The sequence below is a fragment of the Nilaparvata lugens genome, chromosome 2, assembly GCF_014356525.2.
Source record: "Nilaparvata lugens isolate BPH chromosome 2, ASM1435652v1, whole genome shotgun sequence".
NCBI lineage: Eukaryota > Metazoa > Arthropoda > Insecta > Hemiptera > Delphacidae > Nilaparvata > Nilaparvata lugens.
Window position 1 is genome coordinate 27,147,495 of NC_052505.1, and position 22,807 is coordinate 27,170,301.

Consider the following 22,807-nt stretch of genomic DNA (forward strand, 5'->3'; position numbering starts at 1 on the left):
AAAAACATTGAAAATTCACATCTTTGACAACCTCAGCAATATATTGATTTCTTGTGTATTATACAATTAGTAAAATATTGAAAAATTATACTATGAGGGAAGCTTTTTAATTAATGTGATATCAAAATTAACTAGATGATATACAGTGCAGTCAAGGAAAGGTTATAGAGGGAAAAGTTTGGAAGACAATTTTTGACCCCGCAGTTCTGTTTAGGGTAGTAAGGGGGTAAACATATCAAAATTCCCCCAACCCCTTGTGCTAAGGGGGTGGGGGTGGTTCAAAGGTAACATTTTTTGGTTTCTCACATATAACTCGAAAACTATGCATCTGATGTGTTTGGTATGAGGGACTTCAAGTGGACTATATACTAAGTTGAATGAAATGTATGTTACATAATAAATATAATTTATAGATGGCTGATGTTGTTCATGTTGTTTGTCAATACCATTACCCAAACTCACATAAAACTTATGAGTTAAACTACTAAATACCTGGTAGCAAGGTAGACGCCAAGAAATTGTAAGACAATGTAACAATAACAAATGATTGCATTTATTGATATAAGTGGCACTTTACAAATGGCCTTAAAAGTTATGATGACTGCACTAAGTAGGAAAAAGGACGTTTAATGAAAATCAAATAGTAAATTTGAATAAGCAGTAAAAAAGGAATTGTCAATTGATTCAAGTTGGTTACAACAATACAAAGTATTCATATAATAGTTGTGTGATGTAACAAATGATCAAGAATGATAGTGCAATGTAGCAACATTTTCAATATTGCAACTAGTGTCAACTCAGCGGTTCCAAACCTTCAACAGAGGGGATAAAGATGTGCACTTTTGCCATGTTAATCTACTAACTAGTCAAAATTAAGCTGCAACGTCAAAAATTGTGTCACAGACACCCGATTCAAATTTCATTGCCAAATGAATAATTGTTGCACCATTGGAAATTCCATCCCCTACATTAAAGTTGCTATAACAATGAAACAGAAACTTTGAATAGTGAAATAATACACCATTTCAAAGAGAATTTAATGCTCTACAAACCTACGATAAGCATTGATTTTTACGATGCATTGTTGGAGAGTTATAAGCCCTGAAAGAGGCTCTATGAGCTCATAATCTGCATTGATTTTTCCCATCAATTTTTAAAAAGTTATAAGAGTAGAAATAGAAAAAAATTGGAGGCGAACATGTTTTTTTCAAAAATGTCACACATTTAAGAGCGGATATCTCGAAAACTAGAAAAGTTGTGAGATGAATAGTGTAGGAAATTATAATAAGCTTTACTTTTGTATGTAACAGTTATGTCCGTAAGATACATAGTTTTCGAGTTATATGCGAGAAACCAAAAAATGGTACCTTTGAACCACCCCACCCCCTTAGCACTAGGGGTAGGGGTGGGGATATTTTTACCTCCTTAATACCCAAAACAAAATTGCGGGGTCGAATATAGTCTTCCAAACTTTTCTCACTATACCCTCTTTTGAGCATTCATTGCCTGGACTATATAATAATAAAGTTATGATGTTGGATGCTTTGTTGCTATTGTTAGATGCAGAATGGAAACTGGGTAACACAAACGATGGCTTTTGATGTTCACGCTTTCTATCCGCCCATCTACACTGTGTAATATGTTTTGGTGTCTGAAAGAGAAAAAACAAACAAATTATTGATTGATCGAATGATAAAAAATAAGTTGATGAAATTTGAAAATAACATTTTGAATGTTCAAGTTGTAGCGATAGGTAGGAGTGGTAGAATAAATATTTTATAATATACTTCTACTTACAGTTCACTAAGAATAAGACCCAATTCACACCAAAGTGGCGTAGAGTCGTAGTGTCTCACACCTCTACAAATATAGAAATATGGTCCAATGCAAACAGAATGGACTTGGTGATAAATCTCTTCTGTTTGTATTGGACTATATTATAGGCGTTTTGCGCTAAGACTGATTTGCTTGAACAAAGTGAGGTAGGAACATGGTGTAGTGAGTAGACGGGGAGATTTCCAGGGTAGTCAGTGCTGATTTTTGAGGGTAGTAATGTAAGTCGGGAATATTCCCATTGGGAAGGAACTTATGATTGAGTAATATTTCTCTGCCCAAGAAACCATGGGAATAAATTGCATTAAAATAGTTTATATTATTTATCAATTTCAATCACATTTGACAATCATAATCAATAAATCATCCATTCGAAAAAGCAGTGTAAATAGCTCACAAATTACATCAATTTTTTATATAATTTGGCTAGACTTTACGTTGAGTGAACCAGTGATCACCTATATCGATGAATTAAGTTGGGTTAGTTAGATAGTATTAATTAAATATACTATCGATTTTACTGATTCAATTAAAGCAAAGCGTCCCCTTCTTTATTCTTTATCATAATAAGTATATCATGAAAATGATAGGGAGAGGAAAAATAAGGTAACCCTGTGCTGTTCCTCTCCCAAATTTAGATAAAGTTACACATAGTCCGAAATATGTCAAGTCTTGTAGTTCTTCACTTCACAAAATTTTCAGCCCTAAAATATTTTCAAATTTAGATGCTTCAAAACCAAGCATTCGTAGAAAGAATATTACACATTATTATCACAAAAAATGAAATATTCACATACTAATGAAATTTTGAAGAAGCGAACATTCTAGTATGTTCTTTATTATTTTATTTTTGGGTTTAAATTATTGTGAGCTTCTTTGCAAAATAATAGATGATTTATCATAATTAAATTTCTTGAGCAATACAAGACGAAGTAAACCCAAAATTCAACTTCTTGAGCGATTCAAGACGAAGTAAACCCAATATTTTGTTGACTAAGCTTACTTGACTGTTAGGAATATGAGTATAACAGATTTAATTAACAATACATAAAATGGAAGTAGCATCATAATAGTGGTGCCGTATACAATAATCAAGGATGTGCACCACGCTTTTTGATTCTTTTTACTGGAAAATTATCAAAGTATTACGAATTGTATACTATCAATTTATTTAGATTTGACTAATTTCAAGAAAAAGCATTATATATTATTTATTAAAATTTTATAAAATTATTTATTCTAATCATTCCAATATAACTTGTTTATATAGAACTGTTTATATGATTATCAATAAGTTTAGTTAAAAAAGGCGTTTTCTTAGTTATCATACAAAATAATCATTAACTCCCGGGCATTTATGAATTTTGGGAATCAACTCCCTGGGAATAAATGTTTCTGATCTTGAATTTTGCATCACAAGTTAAGAGATGTTTGATTTGAAATTGAGTTCTTAGTCAATTACCAACTTAATTTGAAATCATACACCCTCTTAAACATAATCACTGACAAAACGATTTATAGGTTTAATGGTCGAGTTAGATTTAATAAGTGGTGTCCAAGATTCAATGGTCCATTAGATTTAATAAATGGCCTGGAAACTGGGCACAAGAGTTATATAATCTGACAGTTTCAAATTGGCAGGCAAGTGAAACAAGTTTGAATGTTTTTGTTTGGGAATGAGACTCGTTTAATGGATTCTAGATATTTCCGAATAATAATTGTTTATCTCTGAGACCAATGATCAAAACTAGTAACTTATTACTCACCGTCGAAGGATTTTGTGTCTTCATGAACAGGCCTCTCTACACTGACATGTGGGTAGATTACAGACTGCATGTTTTCTAAAAAATAAGAAAGTGTTGGATATGAATGGGAAGAAAAAAAAACTAAAATTGTAAACAAGTTAACCCTTAAGAGACACACTGGGGTGTTTCACACCCCAGGGATTTTTGTTTTCTGTTCTGCAGTTGACAATATCAAACATATGGGAATTTATACCCAGTCTAAATTAGGTTTGTAGTATTGTCAACTACTCTCCACCACTTCCAGTCAGTAATAGCATTCTACAAGGTCATCAGCTCATCTTGTTCTTCGTTTGGGGTGTCTAACACCCCAGAGTGTCTTTCACGTGGGACTTTCATCAAACACTTTTATTACAAAGATTTACTTGTATTGCCACTACAAATGTGGTATAGGATGATGGATCAGTTTGGAATAGATGCTATGAATCTCTACAACTAGAGATTCAAAACAATAAAATGAAGAGACGTAAGTTTCTGATGAAGTTGTCATTGGCAATGATCAAGCTATTCGTTCAAACCGGATTAGGAGCTCCAACTCTTAGGCGGAACATACATACTTCTAAAATTAGTATAAATATTGATAAGCAGTGCTTTACTTTTGATTTGAGTATGCACTTTGAACAAAAATGATTAAGAAATGATGAAGTATGGTCTAAGTACTTGTTTTTTCATATTTTTTCAAAGAAAAATGCAAAATTGAATTGGGGTGTTCAACACCCCAGTGTGTCTACTGTGTTAGCATAAAGTAAGTGTGTCTCTGTAGGGTTAAGAGTTTAAGCTAGGGACTTGCTCCATTCAGGATGTATTAGACCCTTATGCCACAAACCTCTTGCAATCATTATTTTTTTCCTGAGGAATAAAACATAATTAGTTATTTCAAACAAGAATGCAAAGTTAATATTACATCAGATATCCTTTATAGAAGACAGTAGACAGAGAATCGGAAACTCTGTTCTTTTATATCTCTCTCTCCACTGTTATTATAACGGTAATAAAAGCATATTATATTATAATATAGTAATATTTGTAAAGTGTCTATATATAGACAAGTATGCACAATTGTAGTGCATTAAAAACTTGTGTGAGTCTATAAAGATCTAGATAGATAACAATAATTTTTACAGACGCCATTTAGTAATAACACAAAATAAGTGTTTAATGTCAAATGCATTATAAGAATATTTACATGCAATTTAAAATGCATTATAAGAATATGCAATTTACAGGGCTACGGCATATCTTCAAGTAGCAATGTTTGTTGGTTTTACAAAAAGTTAGGCTAGGCTACTGGTTACGGGAATAAATAATTGATTATCCTGAAAAGCTAACTATATCATAACATAATAAAAAGGCAAAAAATGCATTATTTTTTGAATAATTAATTGGACCTGTTTATTTTGAGAAGTTTGATTTTTAATTACCTAAATTTGTTTGTCTTACCTGGAACCTGGTACAGTGAAGAATAACATCAATCTTCATCATTATTTTATGTTATCATACAGCTATACAGTCTAGCTCAAATCGATTTTGAAAAATAATTTCATTTTAAAACTATGGATTTTGTAGCTAACATATTCATATAACTTGCAAACTAATAATTATTGATTATAAGTAAACACAACCATCATTTTCCGCTAAAATTACAACATAACCTACAAATAATAATAAAAAAACATGTCTTGTAACTCTCGTAGTTCACAAAACGCCCGCTGGAGCGCTGTCAGCATTCCAAGTTCACTGTGAAGGTCGGCCGCCATCTTGGTAAACATTTCAAATTCCACTTCTATCGTTAAGACGACTCGTACAATTACAATGCGGCGCTTCCTAACAAGATGGCGGATTTTGGCGTCAGGGTGTAGCCAAGTTTCCATACTGTATGTATACTGTGCCATCATCACAGTATTCATACAGTACGGAAACTTGGCTATACCCTGACGCCAAAATCCGCCATCTTGTTAGAAAGCGCCGCATTGTAATAGTATTGATGGTAGGTTCGGATCACTTTAATGATCCGGATCAATTGATCTCGTTCACTGCCACGAGTCAATCAGAAGACCAGGATTGGAACTTCACAAGGTCACGTGACGTGTTTAGTATTGGGGTCATGTAAAAAGCATTGGTAAGATAAGGGCGTTTGATTACAAGTTTCCATTCTGTATCTATTCTGTGCCATCACCACAGAATAAGTACAGAAAGAAAACTTGTAATTAATCGCCTATCCAACCAATGCTTTTTACATGACGCCAATACTAAATACATTACGTGACCTTGTGAAGTTCCAATCCTGGTCTTCTGATTGGCTCGTGGCAGTGAATGAGATCAATTGATCCGGATCATTAAATTGACTTACTTTTACTTTTATTTTTACCACCTATATCATTGAGATCAGGGGCACGTCAGGTAAGGTAGGAGGGTGAGGTCAGGGTATCAGCGGAATCTCCGTTGAGCGCTTAGCTCCATGAATTCTTGTATTGAATACAGAGGGTTCTCAGTCAGATACTTTTTGAATTGGTTTTGACATTCAATTTGTTTGAGGTCATCCGGTAGACAGATGAAAAATTTACACCCTGAGGAATCTGGCTGTTTTTGTGATTTGTTAAAAAATATGTCTCTGTCCTGTATTCCTGCCTCTGTCTCTGTTACTGTAGGGCTGGTATGAGAAAAGGGGGAGTTGCTATTTTCATCAAGGATGCGTTGCTGGACTTATTGGAAGATAGATTGATGGTGCTGGATATAAGTAATTTTTGCTGTATGGATGACATTGAAATGTGTGGTGTGGAGTTGGAATTTGAGAAAAATTTGGATTTCATAATTTGTGGTGTATATAGACCTCCTAGTGGAGATATCAACTTGTTTCTTGATAAATTCTCTCTGTTGACTGAGCAGATAACTGTAAGACTGGAAAGTAGAATTATTTTAGCTGGTGATTTCAATATTAATGTTTTGAATAATACAACTGAATGCAGGAATCTAGTTCTGGTTTTGGAGCAATTTGGTCTACACTACACAATATCTGAGCCAACAAGAGTCAGGCCTGAGTCCAAGACTGCAATAGATAATGTATTGACTAATATAGAGGATGATAGTTGTTGTAAGTCATCGGTTTTACATACATTTTTATCCGATCATTCTGCACAAGTTTTCTCCACCTCTTTCGTTCTTAATAGACAAGCAGTTAATGGGAAGGAGGATCAGTTAAGTGTTCCTGTTTTCAATTTATCCATTTCAAATTTAGCAAACTTGAAAGCTTATCTCCGTAGAGAATCCTGGTACTCTGTTTATAATGCAATTGATGTTAATAAACAATTTGAATGCTTTCACAGCTCTCTTCTGTATCATCTCCGTATTCAGTGTCCACCAATAAAAATTAAGAGAAAAAAGGGTGCTATGAATGTGAAAAGAAAAATAAGGGAGAGGTTCGAGAGGCTCACTCCTGATATTCAGCAGCTACGAGCTCTTTTAGATATCTCAAAATTTAGAATTGAGCATGGACTAGTAATTGATGAAGATATATTGGGGAGGGTTGAACAGCAGTAGGTAAATAGAGTTATTGAGGCAAAGAGGGAGTTTTATGGAGGTCTCATCTCAAATTCCACTAACAAGTCTAAAACGAGCTGGAAAATAATCAATCAGTTTAGAGGTAAGAGCGGTGCAAGTGTAAGGGATATATGTCTTGATGTGAATGACAGGAGAGTTAAAAATCCTAAAGATATTGTAGAGTTTTGTAATGAGTATTTTATTTCCATGGCTCCTCAAACACAGTCTGCTAATACCGGTACATGAAGAATTCAACATAGAAATATTCCAAGAAGTTTTTATCTGAGTCCCACAAACAAAATAGAAATTTTTAAAATAATTAATAACTTGAAAAATAAGAATAGTGTTGGTTACGATAATATTCCCATCAAGATTTTAAAGGCATGCAGTGATGAGATTGCTGATCCTCTTGTTTTCATTTTGAATGGAGTCTTTCAGAGTGGTGTGTTTCCTGATGCATTGAAAATTGCTAAAATAATTCCTCTATTCAAGAAGGGTAACAGAGCAAACATGAAAAATTATAGGCCCTTGTCTGTGCTGCCAGTCTTATCCAAGATTCTTGAAAGGGTGATTTACAACAGAATTATTGACTACCTGCAAAAGTTTGATTTATTAAATGATTGTCAGAATGGATTAATTAAAGGTAAATCCACTATCACAGCAGCAACTAGATTTATTGAGAGTGTAATTGAGGCTATGGACAATGGGAAAGCTGCTATGGGGGTTCTGCTCGACTTATCATGAGCTTTTGATAGTGTTGATAAAGAAATTCTACTGAACAAACTGCACTCTCTTGGTATGAGGGGTATTATAAATAATTTGATAGAGTCGTATATGTCAAAGAGAATGCAGTATGTTAGTATTGAGAATGGAGGTAGAGTTGTAGATTCTGAGAAATTGTACGTAACAAAAGGTGTTCCTCAAGGCTCTATACTCGGTCCTCTCCTGTTTGTTTTGTATATAAATGATCTACCGACGTCTGTTTCAAATAATTGTGATATTACATTGTATGCTGACGACACAACTCTGTTACTCCATGGCAATAGTATTGACCAGCTGGAGCTGAAAGCCAATTTGTGTCAAATGAGGTTGTGCAGTTTTATGATGAATGTGCTCTCCCCGTTAATCCCAACAAGAGCCTCGCTATACAATTTCATTTAAGGAGAATATTTTCTTTCGAGCCTGTAGTCATGATAGGGGATAATGCTATTAAAAATGCTAATGCAGTAGATTTACTTGGTTTGACTGTAGACGAAAGATTGTCATGGAATGAGCATGCTGATAAAGTAGCTGGTAAGATTAGCAGGGGTCTCTTTGTATTACAGTATATGGTAAGATTTGTAAATAGAGATATTGCTAGGTGTGTGTACTTCTCTCTCATTTACATTCACCTGGTATATGGCGTAGAACTTTGGGGAAGTACGTCTGGTTTAAACTGTCAGAAATTATTCATTTTACAAAAACGTGCAGTGAGTACTTGGCAAACCTGGATTACAATCAATCGTGCAGGAATGCATTTAAAGAACTACAATTACTCACTTTTCCATGTATTTATATTTACAGTGTAGTATTATTCATTGTTAATAAGATAAAATCATTGAAAAAGAATTGTGATGTTCATGGTTATTCTACTCGTGGCAATGGGGACCCATTTATTAATCACCACAGATTGAGATTCTCTGACAAAAGTCTCAGTGTAATTGGTTTGAGACTGCTTAAAAAGTTACCAAAATGTTTATATGCCCCATCAATAAATTTTAAAAGAGAACTCTATGCATAATTAGTGAATAGGGCTTACTATATAGTGTAGATGAATTTCTGAATGATGACACTTAAAACTCTGCTGTTGTATTATAAATGTATTCTTACCATTGTTATATACTTAAATTTTTATTTTACATTGTTATTCTGTCTATTTTTATGTTTTGACTTGGCCTGTATGTTCTTTTTTGGCTCAATAAAATGAATTTGAATTTGAATTCTTGTAGTCTGTTGTAGGGAATTTCAAAATAATTTTTTCTTCCTGTGTTGTGCTCGTGGATATTTCTTCTGTGTGGCTTGTCTGGTTTGAATTTTTTTAAATGTATTATTGCTTTAAGTATATATAGAGATATTACAGTGAGGATCCTATCCTGTATGAAGTATGGTTTGCAGTATGTATCGTGTGGTAAAACATTTATTATTCGTGATCAGTGATCCAGCAATGATCCGAACCTGCCATCAAGACTATTTCAATGCGGCGCTTCCTAACAAGATGGCGGATTTTAGCGTCAGGGTACTAGCCAAGTTTCCATACTGTATGTATACTGTGCCACCATTTCTCACTACTTGACAGTTTGACAAAGTAGGACTGTAAGGAGCTTCTCTTTGTTTCAGAAACAGAGTAACGGCCAGCAACAGTCACAGTTATAACATAGTTATTCAAAAGTATTCTTTGAGTATCTATAGTGAGGTCCACGTTATAATGGTAGTGTACGATTTGCAATGGTGATGCTATCCTTGTCTCGTTCAACAAATGTGAAAGAGTTAGGGGTTAGTTTTTGTTTAGGTTATATTGAATAATGTTTTATTAGGATAGGTTAGGTTTTTGCTTTAAAATTGCAATATGCTAGAAGGGGCTAGGGTCTAGGTGGAGTTATGTTTTTTGATGTTTCAAAGCACAGAATTACAAGGAGTTTTATAGGAGTTTTCTCTGTTTCAAAGGTAAAAGGATAGGTTAGGGGGTTAGGATTTTGCTTTGAATCACATGTTTGTGAACATGTTCATGAAATGAACCCCATGTTTGTAAACATGTTCATGAAATGAACCACATGTTTGTGAACATGTTCATGAAATGAACCACATGTTTATGTTTTGTTCTAAAGTTGACGAATAAATCTAAATTATCAAATGTGAAAGGGTTAGAGGTTAGGTTTTATTCAGGTTATATTTAATAATGTGTTATTAGGATAGGTTAGGTTTTTGCTTTGAAATTGCAATATGCTAGAAGGGGCTAGGGTGCAGTTAGAGCTATGTTTTTTGATGTTTCAAATGTGAAAGGATAGGTTAGGGGGTTAGGATTTAGCTTTGAAATCTAAATTATTAAATGTGAAGGGGTTAGGAGTTAGGTTTTTTTGGATTATATTTAATAATGTTCCATAAGGTTAGGTTAGGTTTTTGCTTTTAAATTGCAATATGCTAGAAAGGGCTAGGGTCCAGGAAGAATAATGCTTTTTGATATTTCAAAGGTGGAAAGATAGGTTAGGATTTGGCTTTGAAATTGCAATATGCTGGAAGGGAATAGAGGTTTTTCCAATAGTTATGTTTATTAATGTTTAAATGTAAAAGGGGAGGTTGAGGGTTCGGTTTTTGTTTTGAAATGACAATATGCTGACCTAGTTATAGTGTTTTTTAAGATCAGTTAAATATCAACTGTTATATTTTATTAATTATATTTTTCAAAAGTACTCTTTCTTTTATTAAATAAAATGATAATATATTGATTACTATATTGAATTTAATGATTAATCATCATTGGATAATAATATCTTCATCAAATAGAATGACGATTGGCTCCGATTTAGCTGACGATCAAAAAGATCTGACGGAATGGAACGGGAAAAACCCGTTGCTAACGCATGCGCGATACGGTGCTGTCTGAGACAGAGAGTGGTTTGTGGACTGTAGAGCGACCCAGCAAACAGCAACGGGCATGCGCTTTGTATTCAGTAACGGCACATGCGCTTTGTATTCAGTAACGGCACATGCGATTTGTATTTAGTCGTAATACCATGAAAAACCACTGACAAGAGTGACACTGTTTGCCCGAACTTTTACCGCTAATCGCTAATAAATGAGGCAAGGAGGATCGTGGAGACGAAACAATAGGCTATCCCAAAGACCTTAAAGATGCATCTTTTCTCATATCTCTTTAAGGTCTTTGAGCTATCCCATTGGTACACTCTGACGCCACTTTTTTCCCGCGCTGGACATCTTGGATTGATCATAATTCAAATTATGTCATTCCAATTTATTCATTTTCTCATCATTATTTACGAAAGATTAAGTTATTATCAATGGCTCTAGTTGAAAATATGTATTTGAACAAAACTGATAATACCAATGTTATTATTTATATACTTATAAAACTCGAATACCACTGACTTCTCACTGATAACAATTTGTGGAAAACTTCTGTAGGCTACCATATGGATTGCAGTGATTGGAATATAGCTTCCTTATAGGCCCTAGGTGCTCACTAAGAAATAATATTCTCAGGATATTTTCACTTTATGATACGATAGTTCTAAAGGATTCAAAATAGACCATAAGCATTGATGAATTAATACAGTAATGTTGACAAAAGCCATATGATTTTTTTCAAACTAGTTGAATGCTTTGTAATGCTATTATGATTTATGTTTGAATTATGATGTAGGATAAAAGAAAAAGGGAGACTCACCAAAACATAAAATATGTTTCCAACTCTGACGAAAATCTTTGAGTGTTATTAATGCTATGATTTACCAAGTTGGTCAAATAAAATCTGATAATGTTCATAACATGCACTGGCTCACACTGGACTGGAGTAAATCACCCATATAGGTGACTAGCCGTCAGGCTCGCTTCGCTCGCCATATCCGTCTAGCCAGGAGGCTCCGCCCCCTGGACCCCTGACTGGATCGTCCAAGAATGAGATCAGCAGGCTCACTTCGCTCGCCTGCATTTTCCATTTGAGCATTTTTATCATATGTTAGGACAATCCAGTCGGGGGTCCAGACTAAACGTCTGGCTAAACGGATATGGCGAGGGAAGCGAGCCTGACGGCTAGTAATATAATATTCCCAGGATTGAAGTAGCAGTGCCCAATCATTTTTTCCGCGATAAATGCATTCAAATCTTCAACTTGGTGCCAACCTAACAAAGTCAACTCAACTTAATGCCAAGCTGACAAAATTATTAATTTAGTTGCCAGTTAACAACTGTTTCGAAGAGGTACTCTATCCAGATTATAGTTCTATAGTAACATATGATATGAAAATTTCAATTATAATTAAGTGATTGGGAGAAAAAGAATATACATGCTTAAATACGAACTTTAAACCCTTAAAAACAACCCTTAGAGTTAAAATATTGCCAAAAGATTACTTAGTGTGCCTCTAAAGGGCCAACTGAACATACCTACCAAATTTGAACGTTTTTGGTCCGGTAGATTTTTAGTTATGCGAGTGAGTGAGTGAGTGAGTGAGTGAGTGAGTGAGTGAGTCAGTCAGTCAGTCAGTCAGTGAGTGAGTGCCATTTCGCTTTTATATATATAGATTTTGTTCTGTCGATGGGATTACAAACCCGTGTTTATGTCCTCAATGGATTTGAACCCGGGCCTCTGAATCATAAAGCAAGCATCTGGTCCAATCGACTAAGGCCACTTCATATCATGTTTAAAATTCAACATACTTCTGTGCAACTGAGGATATGTGTTTTTCAATCAGGAACATAGGTGTAGTTTGTACTGTAATCTTGACTTACCTTACCGTACTTCAAAATGATTGAACATGTTTCGATTCTGCATGGTACAGTATACATTTAAAACATTGTAATATGAGATAAAAAAACACCACAATTATTGCAGATTCACAATAAAAAGTATTTGGCTACTATGAATTGATTCATTGAAGATGTCATTCCCATCAGAAGTTGTCAAATTTGGTTTAAAAGCTTTACTAAAAAAAGGTTTTACAGAATAAATGAGTGAATCAGCTCCCCTATGAAAAATGAGAGGCTATTCAAAATTCATTACAAATAAATAATTCATATTAATCAAACAAGGCATGGCCGAGCAATAATGTTAATATATTTGAATTATACTTCTTTAGCTCGGCCTTGGTTTAGGCATAATTATTGCAAAGATATTGCAAAGAGGGTTGGGGAAAGAAGGAGTCTGCTGGATGTGATAAAGGGAAGAAAGAGGAGATGGCTGGGACATTGGATGAGACGGCAATGCTTGTTGGTGGATGCCATGGAGGGGACCATTCAGGGAAGAAGAGGAAGAGGGAGAAGAAGATACAAAATGTTGGACGACATCAAGGAGGGGATGAGCTACTATGCAACGAAGCGACTGGCAGAGAATAGAAGAGAGTGGAGGGCTGCTGCCATATAGAAGGACCTGCTTACGAGCAGAAAACTACAGACAGACATTGCAAAGACAGACAAATGCCAAAGGCTCCACTTGAAACAAAGCTTTCACTTCTCAGTTGATTACTGTTTATTCAGCCCATATGTTTATTATTCGTTTTCTATATTGCTGTAAATAGATACTGAAGCTCTCTGTAATAACAGACTAAATTCATGCACAATGAATAACCTGATTTTCTGAATAGATTATTGGTGGAATTATGTCAAAAATGATTGATAAACAGAGAATAGTAATTTAATAGAAATAATATAACTATCAATGATATAGTATCAATACTGTGACACTGAACTTAATATTTCTTAATGGGCTAAATATAGTAGTAGATAAGTTCTGCAATACAATATTAATCCAATTACATGAATATATTTCTGTATATTAAACAACAAATAACAATTGTTATGGACATTCAATTTTTGGCAGACTATTCTAGATAAAAGTATTTTAGTGTTCCTTTCTACTATACTTACTTAGTGTTCCTTACTGAACTTTTTTTCGGGAATGGAATTTGTGATCATTATTTTTAATCTGTTCGACAAGTGCCTACAATAAGATTAAGATGTTTTCACCTTAAGATAATAACTATCAACTCTTAGGCCATGCCTAAGAATTTTTTATTGGGTTACTTTTGAATCATTTGGATGGAACTTCTATTTATTGTATTTAATTTGTATTGTATGCTTGAACTGAACAATGGAATTATTCATCTATCAATCTAAGTGTGAATAAAAGGCATTTATCTAGGCCTATCTATCTATCTATCTACAGGTTAACCTTAACAAGAGTGCAACAGGTTAGCCTACCATTTTGATCAAAACTTTTTTTTATTCATTAAAAGTCAATTGAATGGACACATTAGCACATAATTATATTTTAATGTTATAACTGCAGTGCAAGTGCAATTTTTTGGTCAAACCAAGATAGCCGAAAAGATGCACAGGCAAGAATGCGCGGAGACAGCCAAACTTTGTTTTGCCCACTCTACGATCCTCGTTGATTTCAATCTTCAACTACCCCCGTGAAGCTGGCCCTACCCAAAACGGCACAAATTAAATTACATATCTGAACATTTAGTGCTCAATTTGTACTGTTTTGTGCTGTAAAAAGTTTATTTTGTGCTGTCGATTTAAAGAAGATATTGGACTTTGAAAGTGGGTAGGGCTGGCTTCACGCTAGCACCACCCAGAACGGCACAAATTAATTGTCATATCCAGGGTTTTAGTGCTCAATTTGTGCTGCAAAGATTTTTATTATTGTGCAATCAATTTAAAGAAGATATTGGACTTTGAAAGTGGGCAGGGCTGGCTTCACGCTTGCACCACCCAAAATGACACAAATCAATTCACAAGACAGCACAAATAAATCAACATATCTAGGGATTTAGTGCTCAATTTGTGCTGTAAAAAGTTCATTTTGTGCTATAAATTTAAAGAAGATATTGGACTTTGAAAGTGGGTAGGGCTGGCTTCAGGTCAAAACTTGTCAGAAATGGTCTGATTTATTGTTGGATGTGTAAACTTGATAATTAAATCTTAAACAAAAACCAACCACTTTCTAATAGAAAATCATATTAATAACATAATAAAACCACTTAACTTGTAATGGCTACTTAATTAGAAATAATTAAAAACAATATAAAAACATGGAGTACCCTTTTATATAAAAAATTTCAAACTTTAAAACACTTCAAACAACTAGTTTCGGCCTTTGGCCATTTTCAAGTTTAAATGTATCAAGTTTCACATTAAAACTTGAAAATGGCCAGATACCGAAACTAGCTAGTTGTTTGAAATGTTTTAAATAAGAGGGTACTTTATGTTTTTAATTATAATATAATGTATTTAAAAATTATGAATAAATTCCAAATCAATGTATTCAAAACATTACGTCATTGATTTATTGGCTTTGACTTCTACTTTACTTCTACTAGCAACCACTTCTATCATAGGAGTTTTTTCTAATGGATTTTCAAAAGTATACTACAATGTGAATACTAAGCAACAGCATGAACATTATAACACGGTTTCCAATGCTGGTGGTATCAACATGAACACTGAGGGAACACTCATGAACATTAAACTGAGGGTTCATACATGCGGTGCTGATTGGTGTGAAGATTGCAGCTGTGATGTGATAGAAACCGTGTATGATTACAAATACCTAGGTATATGCATAGTCGACTAACATGGAGCACTCATGTTAGATATCTCAATAGTAGGTTGAGGAAGATGATTTATGTGTTCAGCCAGCTGAGGGAATCTTAAGTATAACTCACCTGAGAACCGTTTATTTTGCATATATCCAGTCTGTCTTGTCCTATGGTATTGTTTTATGGGGAGGTGCGCCCAAAACCTTACTAGATGAATTATCAGTCACCCAGAAAACAATTATAAAAGCTGGCCTTGGCCTTTGCAGAAGATTTCCATCTGATCAGTTGTTCCTGACTTTTTATGTTTTCAGAATTAGGCAACTCTTCATCAAGGTAGTTCTTTTGTACATGTTTAAGAATAAAATATACTTCAATTCAGAGTCTAATCACCCTCATTTTACTAGGCATGCGCGATTTCATCACTCGGGTCTCCCGCGTAACTTACGCTCAGTTTGCGACAGGAATATATGATTTCTGTGTCACACCATTATGAATAATATTCCTCATAATTTGGAAGCCAATCGCGCTTGGGACCAAGAAAAATAATTTACAAATACCTTATTTGGCTTTTGCGGATGATCTTGCAATAATGGCAGACTCGGGTGAAGTTGCAATAAAACAAATAGAAACTTTGATAGAATGTGCAGAGAAAGTTGGCTTACAAATATCCTTCGAAAAAACTGTGTTCACAACCACAAACCTAGAAGTTACCAGACTACAAACTAAATATGGAACAATCAACAGGGTTCCAGGTTTTAAATATTTAGGATAGGTTATTTCGGAGAGATTATCACAGCAGGATAGAATAAAGAAAGCTCGTAAAGGCCTAGGGCTGGTGCAATCCATTTACAATAAAAAATGCTTGTCTCTTCACACTAAAATTAGACATTATAATACAGTAATAAAGCCATCAATGCTATATGCCAGTGAGACCCTAAATCTCAACAGGAAAGCTGATATAGAAAATTTGAAGAAAGAAGAAAGGAAAATAATTAGAAAAATTCTAGGTCCGAGATTAACTGAGAATGGTTATAGATTACAGAAAAATAGCACAGTTGAGCAACATTCAAATATTGTAACAGACATGAGAAAAAGACGTCTAAAATTCTATGGTCATATCATGAGGCTCCCTGACTATAGAATCACAAAAAAATAGTAAAATATGTAGCTTCGCTTGCCTATGGAGGAGAATGGATTAGGGATGTTAAGAAAGATCTAGTTTTGGCAGGAATTACTGATGATGAAATTAAAAATAGAATTAATTTCAAAACAAAAGTGAACAAATGGGAAATTATTCCAGAGATAAAAGCACCAAGAGTTGGCACAAGATGGAGTGAAGAAAGAAAAGCTGCATTTTCTCAGAGAATGAAAAGCTGGTGGGCGAACAAGAAAACCGCCAAGTCTAATAAAAATCGATGATCATGATTTTACTCAGCGTCTTCCACTTCGGGAGCTCTACGACTAATAATAATATTCCTCATGAAATTAGTCAGCCGGGCATATATAAAATATCCAAATACAAAAAAAATCGTTTCAAACTGGCTGAAGACTATGGATGTAGATCAATGTGAGCGGCTGCTACAATCTGCCCACCAACACTAAATTGGCTTAGCCTACCTAATTTCCTCTTTCTTTCCCCCTTTCTCTCTTTGTCAACAGACTGTCAAGTGTAGACCCTTTTCTCATGGATATATCCTATGCCATTGTGATTGCTCCGTATTCAACGTGTCTGGGTGTGTGTGTCTTATATTATGATTAAATAACATAAAATGCTATCAGTAGAATAATAAATATTATACAGTTCTGAACTCATTGACCCACGAACAGGCCCATTAGGCCTATGTGGGCAATTATTATTTCATTATTAGGGTTCAGATTTGCTAAGCAGTGCAATTTTCTCAGATCTAAGGATAAACTATAATAGTCTAAAGCTCTCTATTTATAACACTATTAATAGATATCAATCTTTATTATTCTTATAAGATGTATGTATCACTATTATAATTTAATATAATTATTGTATTACTTCTTAGGTCATGATGTCTTAAGTTTTATTTTACACAATTGTTACGTTGTGCTGCTTGCATTTTGTGCCCTTTTTAAATATTATAATCATGTATAATTTGGCAAAATAAACTCAATTCAATTCAAGATTCTCATCGATATAAGATGTGTGTTCAAAAAGTAAGGTGACTTTTTTAACTTCGTGGGCAACACTTATTACTAGATCAAGCTAGAAATATCAAAATTGTAGGCTAGGACTATTTCGAGAATTTATTGAAAGTTGATAAATTGAAGTAAATTAATGATAGAAGACAGGAGAAATCTATAGAATATTCTTTAAAGATAGAATCTGTTAACAAGAAGTTTCTCTTACAATAGATAGCTAAACACTATTAATATTATATGTTAATAATCTAAATAATATTAATATAATGAATCTCTAGTGAATTATTGCTTTTTGTGATACAATACAAAATTGACATTCAAAAGAAGGGTAAAACCTATCTCAATGGGGGCATGGGACGGTCAAGCGAGAACAATACAACTGTGAGACCCTTTGGCAGGTAATTTTAGCACATTTTCGACCCTTGTGCAATGAAGCGTATGCCCCCATCCTGTTAAGTTTAGTGACATTATTCCACACTTAGACTTTTACTCAGGGGTTCCCATTTCCGTGTTCTATACAGGTCCATCAAAGTTATAATTTCCAACTATTAGACAGTCGTCTATACTCTGTAGCTTTTGGTATAACATGGAGTTCATGCAGAGCTTATCAAGATGCGACAAAGATCTAAGCTGTAAAGGCATATAACAGTGTAGTAAAATCCCTGCAATTAAATTGTGTGTTTCACGCAATAAATGATTTTAGTATGATTATGACGATTTTATAACTCGTATCAGGTTATCAGAGATGTACATATTGTTTCAAAACAGAATTTTCAAGTCATTCTTATTAAATTTAGAAAAATAGTTGAATTCCATCATTATGGAACACAAAGCCTATTGTAATATTATTTGAGCCTATTCTAATATTATCAAATAACTAATTTCTTATTAGTGCTAGTTGATATTTTTTAAACGATTATCATGTCGAGTTGTAAGTTGCGGACCAGAGTGTTGGATTTTACAGTAGGTTTTGAAAATACATTTTCTGCTCTAAACCTATCTGGATGGGGGCATTAAAAGATCTATTGCTTGAGAATTGACATGGGTTGACAGTTATTGTTTCCCATTTCACCGGCGTTGAAGGAGGGTTATTGTTCTCTCTTGGCCGTTCCATGCCCCCATCCAGATAGGTTTTACCCCAAAAGAATATACCTCTGTCCATAAAATAAAATCAACTAGTCCCTCTCAAGTTGTATCCCATATTATTCTCAATAAATAATAAAATCTATAATATTACACACATTATTAATCACCAAAGCCAGGAGGCTTTTTGAGGTAATCAACACAGCCATATTAACAACAATAACATCATAATATGAAGCATAGCAGTTCAAAGGGTTTTGCAAAGAAAATATTGTCGTTTTGTTGTTGAAGAGGTGATCATTTAATAAAAATTTGATTGTCATGAAGATAGGATCATCAGAATGGATCTTTTCACATTTGAGGAGACTGCTATAGGCTACATTCATAACTGAACACATTACACATGACTATGAGTCTAATAATTACTCAATGCTTAAATTTAATGGGCTAACAATTAATTTTATAAATCAGATGAACCTTGAATCATGTATGAATCTCCCAACAAGACAATCTCTCTGTGTTGTGGGATTGAATGGATAATTATCGATTTACTAGCAGTCTACAACTAAACATTTTAAATATGACAGTGAGTCTGATAATGACTATTCAGATTAAACATGATTCCTCAAGAACACTATAAACTGGCGGACTTGGCTGATATATGACAGTTCTGAGGCTCATTGGTGTCTTGAAGAATATCAGGTACCGTACCTATGTTCTCCCATAGAAGACAAATACTATATGTAATTGCAATTAATGTGGATTGCATCTAATTTTACGAATTTACAATTGAAAAGGCATGAATATTCTTTACATAACGAGAGTGGGAAAGCTCCATGCAAGACCAAGTTTCAAGAAAAAATCATTAGAAACTCACCAACTTGTTGCTTTGATTGCTGCAAATTAATATTTCTGGATAAGTAAATATAAGGAGAGGAAAGTATCTGGAAGATGGAGAAAGACATAGACTCAACTTGCATGCAATTGCACTTATTATTCCCAATTGATGTTTCGATCTGCTAAGTGCTAACCTTCATGTCATCCTCGTCAGTACACAAAATTTTAAATCTTCTATTCAGTTGGAATTTACTGAATTAAGTTACAATAGATTATATAATTTCACAAACGAGCAACTGACTCCAATCATTTATCTTGATCGATTGAGGAACAAAAAATGTCAATACAACTAATAAGACTACTTATTCAATTATTTTTCAACTCTATGGACTTTATTATGTGCCTTCAAAGTATATAAATCAGCACATTAAAAGTCACATAATTCATAATTCTAGTGTATCAAATCAAAGTCATAATTCCAGTTTTACATTAATTTATGGTTTATTCCTGTAAAGTGCTATTTTGTTTTGTATAAAGTGCTATGGGTCTTCTTAAACTAAGTGGAATTTATCATATTTTATAAATAAAAATCTCACAATTTTTTCTTCATAGGCTTTCCCCCAATGTGTTTTCAGATTTGTTTCTTCAAATCATTTGAACGAGAACATTTATGGTCACAAAATTCGAAACTAAAAGGTTCTTAACCTGTATGTGTTCGAATATGTACTTTCAAATTCCTGAAGTAGCACATTTAAAGTCACAAAATTCGCAACTAAATGGTTTTTCACCAGTGTGTGATCTGATATGTATTCTCAATTGGCCTGAAGTAGCACATTTGAAGTTACAAAGGTCACAACTAAATGGTTTTTCACCTGTATGTGTTCTGAAATGTAATTTCAAGCTAGATTTCAGACTGCATTTATAGTCACACATCTCACAACTAAAAGGCTTTTCTCCAGTGTGTCTTCTCATATGTATTTTCAAATTGTTTGAAGTAGCACATTTAAAGTCACAAAGGTCACAACTGAATGGTTTTTCACCTGTATGTGTTCTGAAATGTTTTTTTAAATTGTTTAAAGTAGCACATTTGTAGTCACAAAATTCGCAACTAAATGGTTTTTCACCAGTGTGTGATCTGATATGTATTCTCAATTGGCCTGAAGTAGCACATTTGAAGTTACAAAGGTCACAACTGAATGGTTTCTCACCTGTATGTGTTCTGAAATGTTTTTTTAAATTGTTTGAAGTAGCACATTTGTAGTCACAAAATTCGCAACTGAATGGTTTTTCACCTGTATGTTTTCTGTTATGTATTTTCATATAGTCTGAAGTAGCACATTTGTAGTCACAAAAGTTACAACTAAATGGTTTTTCACCTGAATGTTTTCTAATATTATGTGCCTTCAAAGTACCTGAATTTGCACATTTATAGTCACATAATTTACAACAAAATGGTTTTTCACCTGTATGTGATCTGATATGTATTTTCAAATAGCTTGAAGTGGTACATTTGAAGTTACAAAGGTCACAACTGAATGGTTTCTCACCTGTATGTGTTCTGATATGTTCTTTCAAATAGTCTGAATATGAACATTTGTAGTCACAAAATTCGCAACTAAATGGTTTTTCACCAGTGTGTGTTCTGATATGCCTCTTCAATTGTCTTGAAGTAGCACATTTAAAGTTACAAAGGTCACAATTGTATGGTTTCTCACCTGTATGTGTTCTGATATGAGCTTTCAAAGTGGCAGAAATAGCACATTTGTAGTCACAAAATTTGCAACTAAATGGTTTTACACCTGAATGTGTTCTGATATGAACTTTCAAATTGGCTGAAATAGCACATTTGTAGTCACATAATTTACAACTGAATGGTTTTTCACCTGTATGTGATCTGATATGTACTTTCAAATGGTTTGAATTAGCACATTTGTAGTGACAAAATTCGCAACTGAATGGTTTTTCAACTGTATGTGTTCTGATATGTATTTTCATATAGTCTGAAGTAGCACATTTATAGTCACAGATCTCACAACTAAAAGGCTTTTCCTTAGTGTGTCTTCTAATGTGTCTTTTCAAAGCAGTAATCGATGGAGTTTCATAGCTGCTGTCATCACAGCTGTAGAGCTTGGTCTCTTCGCCAGCCACAGGTGGCTCAGTGCACTCCTCAACTGGAGAGATAGGATGTGCATCCACTCCACCCACTTCTGTTGCATTGTCAGTGCCGCTGATAGAAGGCCACATCTCTGCTTCACTCTTCACTGTGCCAAAGTCAACTTCTTCTGAAATGTCTTCTACATCTTGGGAATCTACAAAAAACATACAACATTACTTCAGAAGATACAACAAACTATTCTTGAACAGTGTTTATCAGCTTCAATTTGAAAGCTAATTTGATTCAAGTATGTGTTGTCAAATACATTTCTTCGATATGCCAAACAAGACACAGTTATATCTTACCTTCTTCTTTGATGAATATTAGATTGTAGCCAGGGATTAAATAATGTTGTTGGCTGAAGTCATTATCGGTTGGAGCGAAAGCAGTGCTGAACTCTGGCGCTGGTTCTTGGCTGCTATCTACTGCAACTATCGCCATCTGCAAATATATCCACATCACATCACTGTTCATACACAAACTGTGGAACTATGATCAAATGAGAGCAGAGTTTGGGAACAAGCATTTGATTGCTAAGTCAACATACAAACTCTTAAATTTATAGCTCTGGAAATATATGTTGATTAAATAGATTAGAATCATTATTTTTCCGATCACAAAATGTAAATTTTTCCCAACACTAAATCACTTCACTCCCCACCACAAACACTTTCCCTAATGTGACATAAGAAATAAGATATTGACAGAATTGTAGAGGCTTATTAATCTGACTGCTAATTGTCAAGTGGTTGAAATAGATTTATCGAGTAATTCAAACATGAATGATGAATAGTATTATTTGAGGAATACAGGAGTAGTTGTGAAATAAAAACTATGGTTGGCTACTAACGTGCATGGTAGGACATGCATGATGAATATGTGTATACACACATTTCGTCATGCATTGTGTCATCACAGCAAAAGGCTTTGAGAAAAATTATTGAGGTTGGCTTTTCGTATCATTGACTTTTGTGGTTTATTTCTTCTTCACTTCTTTTTTTCTCCACTATTTGAGGTTTAATTATTTTTGTATCATAATAATTTGTGATTCAGTGGTTTATTTTTTGTTATTT

At 34.0% G+C, this 22,807-nt stretch overlaps 1 protein-coding gene and 1 long non-coding RNA gene across 2 annotated transcripts; both read right to left on the reverse strand.

Moving 5' to 3' along the window:
• Positions 1–1,160: 1,160 nt before the first annotated feature.
• Positions 1,161–5,340, reverse strand: LOC120349835. Its single transcript, XR_005570444.1, has 3 exons — positions 5,076–5,340; positions 3,600–3,674; positions 1,161–1,651 (listed from the first exon to the last, which is right to left on the reverse strand). It is a non-coding gene; the product is annotated as an uncharacterized LOC120349835 (long non-coding RNA).
• A 12,643-nt stretch (positions 5,341–17,983) lies between these two features.
• LOC120349836 (gastrula zinc finger protein XlCGF57.1-like) lies at positions 17,984–22,681 on the reverse strand. Its single transcript, XM_039420930.1, has 2 exons — positions 22,040–22,681; positions 17,984–21,888 (listed from the first exon to the last, which is right to left on the reverse strand). Exons 1-2 carry the CDS (start codon positions 22,206–22,208, stop codon positions 20,309–20,311), a joined length of 1,749 nt encoding a protein of 582 aa, XP_039276864.1. The 5' UTR covers positions 22,209–22,681; the 3' UTR covers positions 17,984–20,308.
• Positions 22,682–22,807: the final 126 nt, after the last annotated feature.